The sequence below is a fragment of the Sceloporus undulatus genome, chromosome 7, assembly GCF_019175285.1.
Source record: "Sceloporus undulatus isolate JIND9_A2432 ecotype Alabama chromosome 7, SceUnd_v1.1, whole genome shotgun sequence".
In the NCBI taxonomy this organism is placed as follows: Eukaryota; Metazoa; Chordata; class Lepidosauria; order Squamata; family Phrynosomatidae; genus Sceloporus; species Sceloporus undulatus.
Genome location: NC_056528.1, coordinates 21,278,233 through 21,293,327, shown reverse-complemented (window position 1 = coordinate 21,293,327; position 15,095 = coordinate 21,278,233). Strand labels below are relative to the sequence as shown.

Here is a 15,095-nt window from a genome sequence, read left to right as displayed (position 1 = left end):
CTACAGTTGGCCCTCCTTATCCACGGATTTTTTATCCACGGATTCAAGCATCCATGGCTTGAAAATATTCCCCAAAATATAAAAATTCCAATAAGCAAACCTGGATTTTGCCTTTTTTATATAAAAGACACTATTTTACTGTGCCATTGTATATAATGGGACTTGAGCATCCACAGATTTTGTTATCCATGGGGGAGTCTGGAACCAAACCCCAGCGGATATTGAGGGCCCACTGTATTTTAACCTTATCCTAAACTTGTGGCTTCGCCTATACCTTGGCTTGCAATGTTTTTGAAGGTTTTTTTTCCTAAAAGGTAGAATTCAAAATCCCTTGATCTAATGTGTATATTCCCAATCCCTGGAGACTGAATCAAAAACGTTTGCTGTTTTGGTGTCCTGATTTTTGTTTTGTTTTTAAACACGCTAGGCTAAAAAGCACAATCTGACAGTAAACCTGACAACATTCCGTGTGTGGTGCTATGCCTGTGAGAAAGAGGTATTCTTGGATCAGCGGCTGGCCTCGCAGACTCCAGCCCCACCATCAAAATTTGTGGAACAGGTAAGTGTTACATGTTACCACTGGTTCTTGTGAATCAATTGTTGTTGTTTTCTTAGTCCCAGAGTGTAACGAATCCCATGTGAAAGTCGGGGTTTGGTATGGCCTGGAACAGGGAACCTGTGTTATACATGTTCTGAGGTGTATGAGAGAGGGGGGATGTTTGTGTGTGTGTGTGAGAGAGAGAGAGTTAGTTAGTTATTTTCAGGAAGAGAGGGGGGAAACGGGTTCTTTTTGGCTTCCCTCCCTTCAGCCTTCCCTTCTATTTTAGAGAGCTTCCTGATTCACATCTGAGACTTTTACAGCTTTGTATGGGTGAATGAGAATGAGCTGGGCTGGAGTTCCGAAGAATGAGCCATGTTTGATTCCTCAAAGGAGAACATTTTTAATCTCATTATATAAATCTTCCTCTTTGAGGATGATGACTATAAAGTAGTAAGGGGCTTCAGGGAGTCATTTCCCTCTTTATTTTCTTTGTTCTTGTTATATGCCTTCAAGTAAATTCTGACTTATAGCACCCCTAGAGTAAGCCTATCACAGGGGTTTCTTGGCAAGATTTCTTCAGAGGTGCTTTGCCATTGCCTTTCTCTGAGACTGAGAGAGCATAACTTGCTCAAGGTTACACAGTGCCATTCCACAAGCAAGGATTTGAGCCCTGGTCTCCCAGAGTTCTAACCCTGCATTCACTCTACTATACCATATCAGCTCAGACTCCATTCTTCCTTGTTTTCTTCTTGCTTTATTTGGTTGATTGATGATCTAACATTCCATATTGTCACTTGTTCTCAACCACTTACTTAGTTGATAGATGCACACAAAATGTCTTCTAGTGTAATGCTAAAACGTTGGCCTGTTACAGACTGCCAAAATAAAGCTGCTTCGGGTCTCTTTGGAGGTATGCTATTTAAATGATGCATGCATCCTAGGAATCCGGAAGCTGCACCAAAGCTGCACTCCAGTGCTTAGGAATGGAGTGTGGCTTTGGTGCGACCTCCAGACTCTTAGGACCCATGCATCGTTTAAATAGCATACCTCCAAAGAGACCCGAAGCAGCTTTATTTTGGCAGTCTGTAACAGGCCATAGTTTTGGAGCCTACACAAAGCACCTGCTACTGAGTGTTCCTTGTTTTCTCTTGCCTAAAGGAGGAATAAACCACCATTGGGTTTCACTTTTCTCCTGTTCTGTTCGTCTTTGCCTGTTCCTACTATTAACCCATAAGTACTTGAGTAACCCTCAAGTATGCAGAAAGCATCACCTTTTCAGGGGCAGCCTAGTTTGCCTGCAAATGAATAGGCACTCAAATAAGGATATTTCCAGATTAGAGGGGATGATGTTTTCTATCTCTTATGCTTGGTTGTCCATACTCCAGGCCTTTAGAATAGAGAGTTTTTTGTCCCTATATCTTTGTTGCAGAGCTGACTTGGCTTTACAGCCTCCTTAATCTCCTGCCTTCATTTCCAGGATTCTTCTCCACCAGCCCATCCTCTAAAAGCTGTTCCAATTGCAGTAGCTGATGAAGGGGAGTCAGAGTCAGAAGATGATGACCTAAAACCAAGAGGTAAACCTTTCTGGCATCCAAGCTTGAAGTTATCCCTTTCCTCATTCTTTGAATGTAAAAAAGAGGGGTAATGAGCAGCCAAGTTCCCTTTTCTCCTATTTCGTTCTTCCTTCTCTAGGTCTTACTGGAATGAAAAATCTTGGGAACTCCTGTTACATGAATGCTGCGCTTCAGGCTCTTTCTAACTGGTAGGTTGTAGAGCCGTTTTGGAGACATGTTATTCTTTCTTTTTATGTAGTACCATTAGTGAATGTGGTGCTTTACAAAGTATGAGATGCTGGGACTGATCCCAGGTGCCTTACAATCTAAAATTTGGTATGGGAGAAACAGTAGAGGGAGGTAGAGGTAAACAATAAAAGTGAAGTGCAGTTGTTAAATTTGCACTTGTTCAAAAGGGCTTCAGCTCAGTGGTCAAGCACATGCAGAGGAATTTGTAATTTCCAAGATAGCAGAATTTGTGACGTCGAAGCCTTTACAACCAGCATCCATAGTTTTTTGTAGGTTTTTCGGGCTATGTGGCCATGCTCTGGAAGAGTTTATTCCTGATGTTTTGCCAGCATCTGTGGCTAGTGTCTTCAGAGAATGCTGGCATGAAAGTGAGTGGGGTATATATACTGTGTGACCCTTGATTGAGAGAAAGGGATTTACATGTTAATCTCTGTGTTGGTCTGTTGTTGAATGGCAAGGCCATCTATTTAATTAATGATCCATTGTCTGCTGGGAAACCCCCTCACCCTGAATAGGGAAACTGGTGAGGAAACATTAGCAGCTCGAGGAACAAGACTTGACTTCCCCTCAAGTGTAGCTTTTCTATGCTCTGCAGTGGTTTTATTCATTTTTGCTGCTTGCCTAAAATATATGTACAGATTAGTTCTACCTTTTTTTAAGAGAAAGGTTTGCAGGTCCCAGGCCCAAACAGAAAGTTACTTTGCATTCCTAGAGGGTTGATCTAGCTCCTCTTCTCACAAACAGTGCTGTCTTTGTGCTGATACCCAAGCAGTTATTATAGTCCTGTTTTGTTAATCTCTGTTCAGAACCCTGTAGGCTAAATCCAGCAGCTTCAAATGAACCAAGCAGGATATTTTCAGAGATGGTGTGATTTCTTTTTAATCGCTGCTTTTCTGAAAGGCTCCTGTGTCTTTTCTTTTGTTTCTCGTTCTGTTCAAGTGGCATTTCTGGAAAGGTTCTCAACAGGCTTCTCTTTTTCTGCATTTTAGTCCTCCGCTCACACAGTTCTTCCTAGAATGTGGAGGGCTTGTGCGCACAGACAAGAAACCAGCACTCTGCAAAAGTTACCAGAAGCTGATTTCAGAGGTGTGGCATAAGAAGCGGTGAGTCAGTTTAAAACATCTGTGTGTGCACATCTGTTTATGAAAGGGAAAGAGGAGATGCTTCTTTTGCAACCAAAAATAACTACGATTTCCCATGCTGCTTTGCTAACCATTTAAGTCCACCCTTATTATTATTGCTTGACAACAGGTTGAAGGTTGCATGTTTTGTGGTCTTGTCTGTAAAATAAAACAAAAATCAATTATTTATATCTTTGTAAATGTACCCAGAACAACATACTGCTTAGCCACATAACCAAGAATACAACTAACCAAGTGTTTCTGATAAGAGTTACAAAGCAAGGCTGAGAGGTGTTAACACATTAACTTTTTAATTTAAAACATAACATTTATTAATAATAATCATAATTGACATATACACATACATAAACACATAATACATACCTTAAACATAAGAATAAGCCCATCTTCCTACCCTCAGCATACCTCCAAAGTGACCCGAAGCAGCTTTATTTTGGCCTGTCTGTTCAGGCCCAAAGTGTGGTTGCATGTTAAATTTGCTTAAGATGACAGCCTTGAACCACTCTACCTGCTTAAACTTTCACGATATTGGCTATGCTCATCAGTCTTTTGAATTGAGTCCTACCCACTAACTATACATGTCTGCTTAGTGCGAGTGTAGAACATCATTTATGACACTGGATTTATTTATTCATTTTTAACTAGGCCAAGCTATGTGGTCCCAAGCAGCCTGTCCCATGGAATCAAGCTGGTCAACCCTATGTTCCGAGGCTACGCCCAACAGGTGAGCCAAACCCTGAGGAAGAGGCTCCAGCTTACAATAAATACACTCAAACCAAACATAGGGCCAAAACAGACGGCCACAAAGGGACGGCTTGAAGACACCCCCGCTGAATATGCCTTGGGATTGCGGCAAACACCCCGCAGTCATGAAGGTGCTCTCTGCTGCTGGCTCAAATAGGAGTGAAAAAGATCTGCTCCTTTTTGGGCTAGTTCCCAGCACAACCCCAGGCTGATTCCAGGTGCTCTGGGGACATGTGTCATCAAAATGCCATTCCCCCAGAACGGCTTGAAGCTTCCCCCGTCTGATCAGCTGGGTGGCTTCCAGGCTGCTTGGGGCTGTGTGTCATCAAAACACCATGCCCCCAAACCACCTAGAAGTCAGCTTTTCTGGCCAGTCTGTTCAGGCCCATAGTTAAAAATTCAAAGCAAACAGAAGTTAAAAGCAAATAAACTAGCAATAAATAAACAAACAAACAAATAAAACAAGCTGCAAACATAAACCATAAAAAAACAACAGATAAAAACCCAGCACATTATACAAAGCCTAAAACCTTCCCCTAAAAAGTTAATTGCCAAATGCCAGCTGGAATAAAAAGGTCTTCACCTGCCTATGCAAAGATAGTAAGGAGGACACCAGCCTAACCCATCTGAGTTGAAGTGAGTTCCAGAGTCTGGAAACTGCCAGCAAGAAGGAATGATGTCAATTTGAATCATTGGCAGTCTCGAACTCCACTTTTAACTGAGGGAGAAGGCAGAGTGGGTTACACTGGTCCTGGTGGTGGACCATATTTTTAGTTCTCCCTTTTCCTCATCACAGTATCCAACCAGATACCTCTAAGAATCCCACAAGCAGGACATGAAGGCAGTAGGCCTTCATCACGACAGCCTTTGAATATGATCTATTTACCTCTGAGAACTGTTGATAAACCTCAGTGGACCAGTCTATTTCCATCTGATATAATACCATAATTATGTCACACAGCAGGGAATCTCTTACATTAATTTTTCCTACCTTGCTCCAAGTATTGCCTGTGTTGCCTTCCCTGGATTTCCTGTCCAGAAATTTCACTGGGGGATCTCCAGGTTTTAGTATTACAAGGCAGGGGAAGAATCTCTTCCTCCACATCATGCACAATGTCTGCCCTTCTCTACCTTACACTGAAAGCCTCAAACACATTAACTTTCTTCCTAGCAAAAGTGTCTTCTAATATGCCCTGCTCATTTTGGTTTCCCTTTTCCCTGGAAGAGACAGGCCTATAAATGGAATTCCTGGATGTAAGAAAGTGGATGAACTGTTTGCACAGAGGTGTTTGTGGCAATCTGATGTCTTGTGTGAGGCACTGCTGTGATACCAGTGCTAGCCTTGTGCAGCATAGATCTGCAGATTAATATCTCTTTGATGTCTGCTTCTATTGGAATACTTCAGAAATGTGCAAATGAGTCCACAAGCTACATTCATGCTTTCCTCCAGAAGTCACCAGTGTAAAACAGTCCTACTTTTCCCCTCACTCCAGGACACACAAGAATTCCTGCGCTGCCTGATGGACCAGCTTCATGAGGAGCTGAAAGAGCCCATTGTTGCCGAGATGCGGGACTCTGACTCGAGTGACACAGATGACAAGAGGGAAGGAGACCGCAGCCCCTCAGAGGATGAGTTCCTCTCCTGTGACTCAAGCAGCGACCGGGGTGAAGGAGATGGACAGAGCAAAACAGGAGGCTCACTGGCGGAAGCAGAGCTGTTGATCCAGGACGAGGCTGGACGGGGGATCTCTGAGAAAGAGAGGATGAAAGATCGGAAGTTTTCTTGCAGCCACCGACGGAGTAACTCTGAACAAGTAGATGAAGATGCTGATGTTGACACATCTGTGACAGGGGGCGATGGCAGGGCTTCCCCAGAAATCCTCCCACCTCCCACTTCTCGTCCTTCCAGCCCCTCTAGGATTCCAGGTAACTATTGGAGGTCCTGCATTGAACAAGGGGTTATACTTGATGGCCACAAGGTCCCTTCCCAGCTCTATAATTCTATTCATATGTATAGCAATATCGGTAGATCCTATGCTTGCACTCTGTGTCTGCTGTGTACTTTGATTATTTATATGTGTTTAACATCACTGGCTTCCCACCACTCCATCTTCAAAGTAGTTCAGTAAAGTTGCTGAGTATCCACTTACAGGTATGGAACTCGCATCAAAGAACTTTAACTCTTGTGGTTTCTGGGGAAAGATAATCAAACCTAACTTTTTTTAATGGCCAAAAAGGTTTATTATAGCAAGTGTTTTCATGGATAGAGCTGCCTTTATCGGAAGCAAGCAGTGCTATCCCTGATCATTTAGTTATCTGATCATCTAGCCTACTGGTACAGAATCTGTGGGTCTCCAGATGTTTTTGGATCACATCTCCTGTCATCCCTAACCATTGACCATGCTGGCTGTGGCTCACTGGAGCTGTGAGAACATAAATATTTGGTGGGCTAATTCCAGAAATGTTGTACTCTATTTGGATTCTCTCAGGTAGTTTACTTCAGAACTGCTCCTAAAATCTATTAGACTTGGAGATTTGTGTGAGCAGGTCTGTATGTCGCAGTGGGCTGATGCAGCCACCTTTCCAGGACAGAGCTTGGAATGTTACTTTTTAAAAAGGAATCCATTATTATTCGTTGCAGTGGTTGGGAAATAATCTGTTGTTGTTACTCATTATTATTGAGTATTATTGTTATTGAGTTATTGTTGGGTATTGCTATGATTACTATTAAGTATTGTTATTTCCTAGAAAGAGAGGAAGGCCGCATGCTAGATGGATGGACTATATTAAGGAGGTCATGGTTTTGATTTTGCAGGAACTAAACAGAGCAGTGGAGGATAGGGAGTCTTGGAGATATCTCATCCACAGGGTCGTTGTGGGTCGAGATCGATCTGGAGCAGTTAACAACAACAAACAATATTAATACCAATATTATAGGCTATGTAATGTTATTATGATGATTGCTATCAGCTTTATACGCTGCCTTTTTCTTAACATTGGGACTCAAGGCTGCTTACTGGTTAAAACAAATACAATATAATTTAAAATATACAAAATGTCAGTATTAAAGTAGTGGCAAAACTATTGACCTTAGAGCCTTAGAATGAAAACAATTTGAATAATACATTTTAAAAGATTTTTTATAAAGTTAAACCAGTATAATGTAGCCCTTTCCTTAAAAGTCTTCAGTTCTAAAAACCTTTCTGAATAAAAAACTATTTGCCTACAGTCAAAAGGATAGCGAGAAGGGGCCCATTCTAGCCTCTCTAGGAAGGGAGTTCCAAAATCTAGGGTCATTCATGGAGAAGGCCTTCACTTGTGACCCACTAACCATATCTGTGAATGTGATGAAACTGAGAGAAGGGTCTTGCCTGCAGATCTCAGGACTCAGGCTGAGAAAAGTGAGGAAAAGCCCACTCTTTTTGCTGTTGCTAATTTCTATTTCTCTCAACATCCCAAACAGCTGTTGTAACAAGTAGCTCTCCACAAATTTCACTCTTCCCAAATTAAAGCCATCTAGAAGTCACTTAAAAACATGCAGGGATGCAACACGGTTGGCATCCAGTTGTGAGCCAAGCAGATAAACTGGTGAATGTGTTTATTTTATTAAAATCCAATGATTCAGCCTTTTGTCAACGATATGAGGCACTCAGCACAATATAAAGCTTATCCAGAAGCAATGAAGCAGCAGACAGAAATGTGGCAAGCAGGGATGGGATCCGGAGGAAAATGGCTGCCTAGTGAAACTTCTTTCCCCAACTCCTTCACATCTCCCCTTCCTTCCCTTCTCAACACAGAACCAGATAATGAGGCCTATACCCGCTGCTCCTCTCGGCCCTGCAGTCCTGTTCACCATGACATGCACTCTAAGCTGTCGAGTAGTCCTCTGCGTTCAAGCCCAGTGAGGTTGGGACCCTCATATGTGCTGAAAAAGGGTATGTTTAACATACTTCAGGATGTGTGAATTTGCATGGTTGAATTGCAACTGATGGTGTAAAAAAGCAGTGAGATACATCCAAACAGCTCTTTGGATTTTGCCTTTTCCATGAGCTCTCCATGTCAGGTGTGATTTCTTTCCCTGTGGAACTTGAGGGACTGTAAATATTGCCATACATGAAAAAACAAAAAATGAGAAGTAGCTAGTAGTCCACATTTAGTATTGAAACACTGATAGGTTTTGAATGTTAAAGAGAGCAGGGGTGGGCCTCTAACCTATTTAGAAGATGAATTGTTGGTCCTGTAAGTTGCCAGGAAAGTGATTCTCCCCTATGTTGCTTTTGTTTTCTCCCAGTAATGTGACTAGAAGAAGGTTAGCTTGGGGAAGTGGTGGAGCTCAAGGGCTTCAAAAGACAGCTTTACTTCTTAGATACTACTCCCATTTTCTTGCTTATTTCAAATTTAGAAATCTTACCAGCAGTGCCATAGTCCTCTCCTCCTTTCAACTTTGTTTCTTGCCTCAGGAATCTTAGTAGCAATAGCTCAAAGAGGCTGCCCCTATTTTCTAGCTGAGCAGGGGCAAGAAAGCAGAGAGCTCTCGTGAATACCTGTTGAGGTATTGTGTAATGTCCCTGCAGTGTTGAGTAGAAGTTCAGCTAGTGCTCAGATAAATCTATTAGTTGTAAAAGCAGCACAAGGCTCCTTGTTATTATTATTGTTGTTGTTGTTTCAAGGAGTTGCTCATTTATTGTTTCACTTGTTTGTGAAGTTGCCCCAAGACTTGTCATTGTTTCACTGATACCTCTGGGTGTTTTGGACTACAACTTCAATCTGTCCTCAGCCAGCCCAACTCTTAGGACCTGAGATTGAGTGAAGTCTTGAGGCCCTGATGCTGGAGGTGGCCCCACTCCCACTTGGCACCTGGGTCATGCCCTCTTGTACAATTAACTCTTAGAAGGAGCTTCTGTGACATCCTGAACATCCTCATGTACATTTTAAAGCCGTTTCCTTGAGGTGGTCTTTTTATTTTGGCTTTCCGCCATCACCACCATGACCATAGCTGTCCTCCTGTTCATTTAGCATCATGTCTGCTTCGTTCCTGGAACAATCTTCTACTGAGAAAGCTCAGGTAGTATTTATTTGTTTGCATGTCGTTTATTCTTCTCCATCTCCTTCCTCAGCTCAGATGTTGGCTTCTAGCAAGAAGAAGAAGGAGGTCCGTTACCGCAGTGTCATCTCTGACATCTTTGATGGCTCCATCCTGAGCCTTGTGCAGTGCCTCACCTGTGATCGAGTGCGTTTCCTTATCTCTGCTGATCCAGTGAGAAAGGGTGCAAATAATCTCCTTTGGGGAGGTGGCTTTCCTTTTGAATTTAGGAACTGCCTGGTACCTTTAATGGTCCAGGGCTGTGTGTAACTGCCCTCCAGACTCCTGGGCAGAGAGTCAGAAGTCTCAGCCTCCGTGCTAAAACTTCTGGGTCTTTCTACTTGCAAGGTAGGTGCTGGGCCATCATGCCACAAACATTCCTTTGTTATGTGTTTTGATGTTCAGTTGTATTAGAGATGTGGTGCAAGAGCCTCCAAAGATGGACAGGGAATCTGCTGTGTAAACCTCACCCCCTGGGATCCCATTCTGTTCCATCTGGGCTTCCCCAGATGGCTACCACACACCTATACTTTCCACATTAGGCCACTGTGTCATGGTTTCCACCTTTTCCAGAGCAAGACGTATATTTTGATTTCAGCAAGGCTTCCACACCATAGGCAAAGTCACCAGAGTTTTACCTTTTTTAAACAACTCACAGAATCCCTCATCAAGCATGGGAGATTCTGGGAGGTGAGCTCCCCAAAGTAACTTTTCAAATTTTTATGTTCCCACCAGCATCACATTTCGCTGTGCCATACCAAACTAGCTCATTGCCAGATATCACTAGGTTGCTGAGAAACAGAACTTTGAAAAGTCACCTTTTTTTTTACTACAGCTCTTGGCCTCTTGCAGGCAGTATGGCCAGAGGCCCTGTTGGATGAGAGATTCTGGAAGTTGTAGTAAAAAACACAACAGTTCCAAACTTTGACGTTTGTCATGGAAGAGTTTGGTGTATCTGGAAAATCTTACTTTCTCGCCTCCCTTTTGTGGTGCTCCCCAGGTATCCACCACTGTAGAGACATTCCAGGATCTGTCGCTTCCCATTCCTGGCAAAGAGGACTTGGCCAAGCTGCACTCAGCCATTTACCAAAACGTGCCAGCCAAGACGGGGACATGTGGAGACAATTATGCCGCCTCACAGGGCTGGATCGCCTTCATCATGGAGTACATCCGGAGGTACATGAGCTTGGGAAGCACCATTATAGATTTTGGAACTTTGGAGAAGGGGAATGTTGGGACACATGTTCCAAATAATAACATTGCCTTTTTGCTCCAACAGGTTTGTGGTGTCCTGTATCCCCAGCTGGTTTTGGGGTCCTGTGGTCACCTTGGAGGACTGTCTTGCTGCCTTTTTTGCTGCCGATGAGTTGAAAGGTGAGTTTGCAGAAAAGTGGGGAGGCTGTCATAATGGTGCTTTGAATGGTTTTTATAGTGAATTGGGGAGACAAAGGATGCAGGACATTTCTTCTCCCAAGATGTTCTCTAGGATTAACATTTTAGCATTCTTTTTCTCTTGCCTTTGCCTATTGTGTGTAGTAGATTAGGTAAGAGATCAAGATAGAATCCTTATTGAGGAAACAGAAGGGCAGAGACATACTTTTGGCATGGGTAAAGAGGAGCAATGTGATTTTGCCAAGAACTGTAGACAAGGAACATAGGAGAGTAAGAAGTCAAAGGTAAAGCCAAGGCTGTTTACTTGTTCAACAGAGATGATAATAACATCAGTGGAAGAGACTCATAGAATCTAAGAATTGGAGGGGTCCACAAGGGCCATATAGTCCAACCCCCTGACATGCAGACATAGGTCCCAAAAGCACAGGCCAAATAAGGCAGCTTCCAGCTGCTTTAGGGACATGGCTTTCAAATGGCGCAAGCCCTCAAAGCAGCTGGAAGCTGCTCCAGCACCATGGTCTGGTCCTTTGGACCAGATCAAAAATAAGCAGATTAAATCCGACACCTGGAGGTGCCGGTTTGGGACTGCAGTGGCGGCATGCTTTGGGAGAAGTCCGTGTGGTCATTGCAGTCCTGTCCTGAAGTCATCCAGAGACATTGCAGAACAGGAGAGACCATGAAGGACCAGGAGCAGACCCCTGTGTTAACCCAAGGAAAAGAAGAACTTTTCTCCATCAAAACATTAAAAGAGTAATTAGAAATTTCAGAAGACAACCAACTGAGGACAGAATCACAGAGCCTTAAGGCATAAAGTGGGAGCAGAGCTTGGAAGGTTCTATAGTTTCTAGAACCCTGCAGCTGACATGGCCCATAGCCATGCTTGCTGAGATGTTTTGAGAATTGTAATCTAAAGAAGAAAGCTTAGAGCAAGAGAGACTGTACAGTGGGAAAACTAGAGACAGTTAGAGGCTAAACAGACCAGCTTGAAGCACCGGTGTGGGGATGGTATGCAGACATGGTGTTTTGACGCCGGTGTCACACTATGCATTCAACTGCATGGCAGGGGGCATTGTGGCGCTCCATTGTCACAGCGATTAGACATACTGTGCCAAAGGAGCGCTGAAAAGTTTACTGTTTAAGCTATCTTGTATGTTTGCACAAGTGGTGAGATCTGAACTAGAGAATATAGCTCTGAGGGTCAACACATGCATTGTGCGCAAAAGGTCCCAGTTGCAGTCCTGGTTTCAGAAAAAAGGTGCAGTGGTAGAAGATAAGCAATGAGGAAGATGTTAACAGGAGAACTTCTGGCACCCACGATAAACCAAACCAATAGTGTGATCAGCTGCTAGTCAGTTAGCTTCCTGGGTTGAAATTAGTTTCCTACCTTCATTCAGCAGATGCAGCTTTGCCTTCATTGGGCTTGTTGATGATGCTTCTTTCCATTTCTTTCTCTCTGTCTCATTCTCTCCAGGTGACAACATGTATAGCTGTGAACGATGTAAAAAGTAAGTGCCTGGTAGCCCCTTTCAGTCTTTTTTCCAATGTGCTTTTCTCCCTCCTTGTATTCATGGACTGTGGGATGCTTTAAATTCTGAAAGGAATGTTGGGAGCCATTCAAATAGTCCCAAGGAGAGTGTAAACTGCTGGCAGGATGAAGGGTGAAGACTTGGCCAGAGTATAGACTGATCTGATAGATTGGGTTTCACTTTCTTTGGCCATGTGGCAGTTAAATAGGGTAAGATAATGATCAGCTTCTCTGACGGGAAAAACGATTTTAAAAATGAGGTTTTGGGATTTGCTTAAGTATCTATTCTCCTTTTCTCTTTTTTCTCTGTCCTATACCAGGTTGAGGAATGGGGTCAAATACTGCAAAGTTCTCCGGCTCCCTGAGGTAAGCAGTGGAAGTGTTGACCACTCAGATTGCTCAAAGGTGCAGCTGTGTTTCTGCAAATGTTCTTGTTCTGGTCAAGAGGAATACTTTTTAAAAAAATTAGATGGGAAATAAGGAAGCTCTCTTCCTTTCCTCCTGTGATGGATCACCTCTCCAGGCTGGCCCCATAGTTCCAACCCTAGTGCTTTGGTCACTCACCTTGCTTGTTTACCTACAGCATCCCTCCCTGTATCTGATACTTGGGCCTTGAGGTGACTATTTAGTTGGACAAGTGGCTGTGTTCAATCAGTGGGTTTAGTGTGGTAAATGTGGCAAGTCTCCCATGTGAATTATTCAGTTGAAATATCTCGTCGGAGATGCAGAAAATAAAAACAATGCAGATTTATTGTACCAGATAAAATATCTAGTATTAGACTGGTTCAACACATAGTACATTAGTACACAATACCCACCTGTCTCAAACAAAAAATAAATACTTCTCCCTGAACTCCTTCCACATTCTCAGCTTCCAAAAACCATATTCATATCTCCTAACTAGTCCTTGCCCTATGCTGTCTTGCCCCTGTTGTTTTTGTGTGCCTTCAACTTCTTTTCAACCTATAGCAACCCTGAGAGAGTATGACCATCTAGCTCTTTACCAGGCAAGGCTCTAGTTATATCCTTTTGCCTCAGCCCTCTGGAAATGTGATTGTCTGGCTCTTACCAAGGCTTGCCCAGCATCTCCCTTCACACTCACTTTTCGTCCAGAGTGCATAATATAATCTTTCAATCTTTCCCAACCTGCCACCAGATCTATTCAACCAGTTTGTGTTTATTACAGTCTATGACCAGCACTGTAAAGAAAAATGCATGCAGCACAGTTAATTAAGATGATTAAATGAGAAGGAATAAAGCAAATTGCACTACCAGATAGGAGAAGGTGCTGGTTTGCACACAAGTTTGTCGAATAATTAGTGGTTTAGTGGTTTTAGTACTGGACTTCAGTTCAAGATCACGGTTTGATTCCCTGCTTGTTCATGGAAACCCATTGAGGGATCTTAGGTCAATCACAAACTCTCAACCCCAGAAAATCTTGTTAAGTTATGGCTTTAGGGTTGCCATAAGTTGGAAACAAATTGAAAGTGCACAATAACAAATGGGCAGCTGCACAAAATTTGGCAATACTGAAAGTAATTGATGCATTTTCATATGAGAGGAGGAAGGAAACATATAAATCTGAACATCTTGGCAGTTTAAGGCAGAGTCAGGAAAGGTTTTCCTGATGCCACAGTACAAAAGGCAGTAGAAAAGAATGTGGATACCGATTTGGTTTCCCTTGAGCCACAAAGGCACAAGAAGGGGATTTTCTGAAATCTTCCTACTAACGCAGCTGAATTGAGACATGCTAGTATGAAGCCCCTCTGATATATATGAACTGAGAGTGCTGAAATATGGTTTGCTTGTTTATACACATGAGGTATTCTGTCAGTTATTATGGAGTTAGTAATTTGGCCAAGATTATGTTGTTATTCAACATCTAGGAGGCGTTAAGTGATGCTTTGGTTATTTCAAAACCCAGTGAGAATAGAGACCCAGAAGGGAGACCTGCCACTAGACATATTGAGCCAGCATGGACTTTAAACCTCAAAGTGGACAGCCCCATAGTGATTTCTTTGTAGAGTGCATGCCCTTTAATGTACTGGTCCCACATTCAACCCATGACCAGTCTCTACTTTTTGCTTTTAAAAAGAGAAAAGATCAGGTGGTTTAATTTAATTTATTTATTTATTTGTATTTTGTCCTGCCATTTCACTTTTTCAAAAGGTTTTCAGGGCATCTAACTTGTTGTTGTGTGCCTTCAAGTTGTTTCCAACTTCTAGTAAACCTGTCACAGGGTTTTCCTAGCAAGTTTTATTCAGAAGGAATTTGCCCATACTTTCCTCTGAGGCTGAGAGGAACCCAGTTACCAGTGGGTTTCCATGGCTGAGTAGAGACTTGAATCTATGTCTCTCACGGTCCTTGTCCAATACCCAAACCATTGTATCACACTGGCAGGAAGATTTTTAATATCTACAGATCACTTTTTGAGCTCTGATACCCTTTATCTATCCTCCCTCTCCTCCTAGATCTTGTGCATCCATTTGAAGCGCTTCCGGCATGAGGTCATGTACTCCTTCAAAATCAACAGCCATGTCTCTTTCCCCCTGGAAGGGCTGGACCTTCGGCCTTTTCTGGCCAAAGAGAGCGTCTCTCAGATCACCACCTATGACCTTTTGTCTGTGATCTGCCACCATGGCACAGCGGGCAGTGAGTCCTCTTTCCTTCTGTTTTCTGTTTTTCTGGAGAGGAAAGAATATGGCTCTTGCCACAAGGGCCAAATGTCAACAGATGCTCATTGATTTAAAAAGGGTTATTTTGTTTAGTTGGCTCCGCTAGATATTTTCACCTTAGTCTCACAGTTCAAGACTGGGAACAATCATATAGAGTAAACCAGGGGTAGGCAACCTTTTTGAGCCGGGGG

General features: G+C 42.9%; 1 protein-coding gene across 5 annotated transcripts in view; it reads left to right on the top strand.

Annotated features, from left to right (window-relative positions):
- USP20 (ubiquitin specific peptidase 20) overlaps positions 1-15,095 on the top strand; it is a 33,678-nt gene that overhangs the window by 5,959 nt on the left and 12,624 nt on the right. For 3 of the 5 annotated variants that reach the window (XM_042479114.1, XM_042479112.1, XM_042479113.1), the window contains 13 exons: positions 428-559; positions 2,019-2,115; positions 2,234-2,303; positions 3,333-3,446; positions 4,131-4,209; positions 5,723-6,155; positions 8,027-8,164; positions 9,347-9,486; positions 10,313-10,488; positions 10,592-10,686; positions 12,176-12,209; positions 12,550-12,595; positions 14,701-14,881. In XM_042479114.1, the coding sequence (XP_042335048.1) occupies positions 428-559; positions 2,019-2,115; positions 2,234-2,303; positions 3,333-3,446; positions 4,131-4,209; positions 5,723-6,155; positions 8,027-8,164; positions 9,347-9,486; positions 10,313-10,488; positions 10,592-10,686; positions 12,176-12,209; positions 12,550-12,595; positions 14,701-14,881 (1,735 nt within the window). The remainder of the gene's footprint in view (positions 1-427; positions 560-2,018; positions 2,116-2,233; positions 2,304-3,332; positions 3,447-4,130; positions 4,210-5,722; positions 6,156-8,026; positions 8,165-9,346; positions 9,487-10,312; positions 10,489-10,591; positions 10,687-12,175; positions 12,210-12,549; positions 12,596-14,700; positions 14,882-15,095) is intronic. The other 2 variants (XM_042479116.1, XM_042479115.1) reach the window with 1 other exon arrangement.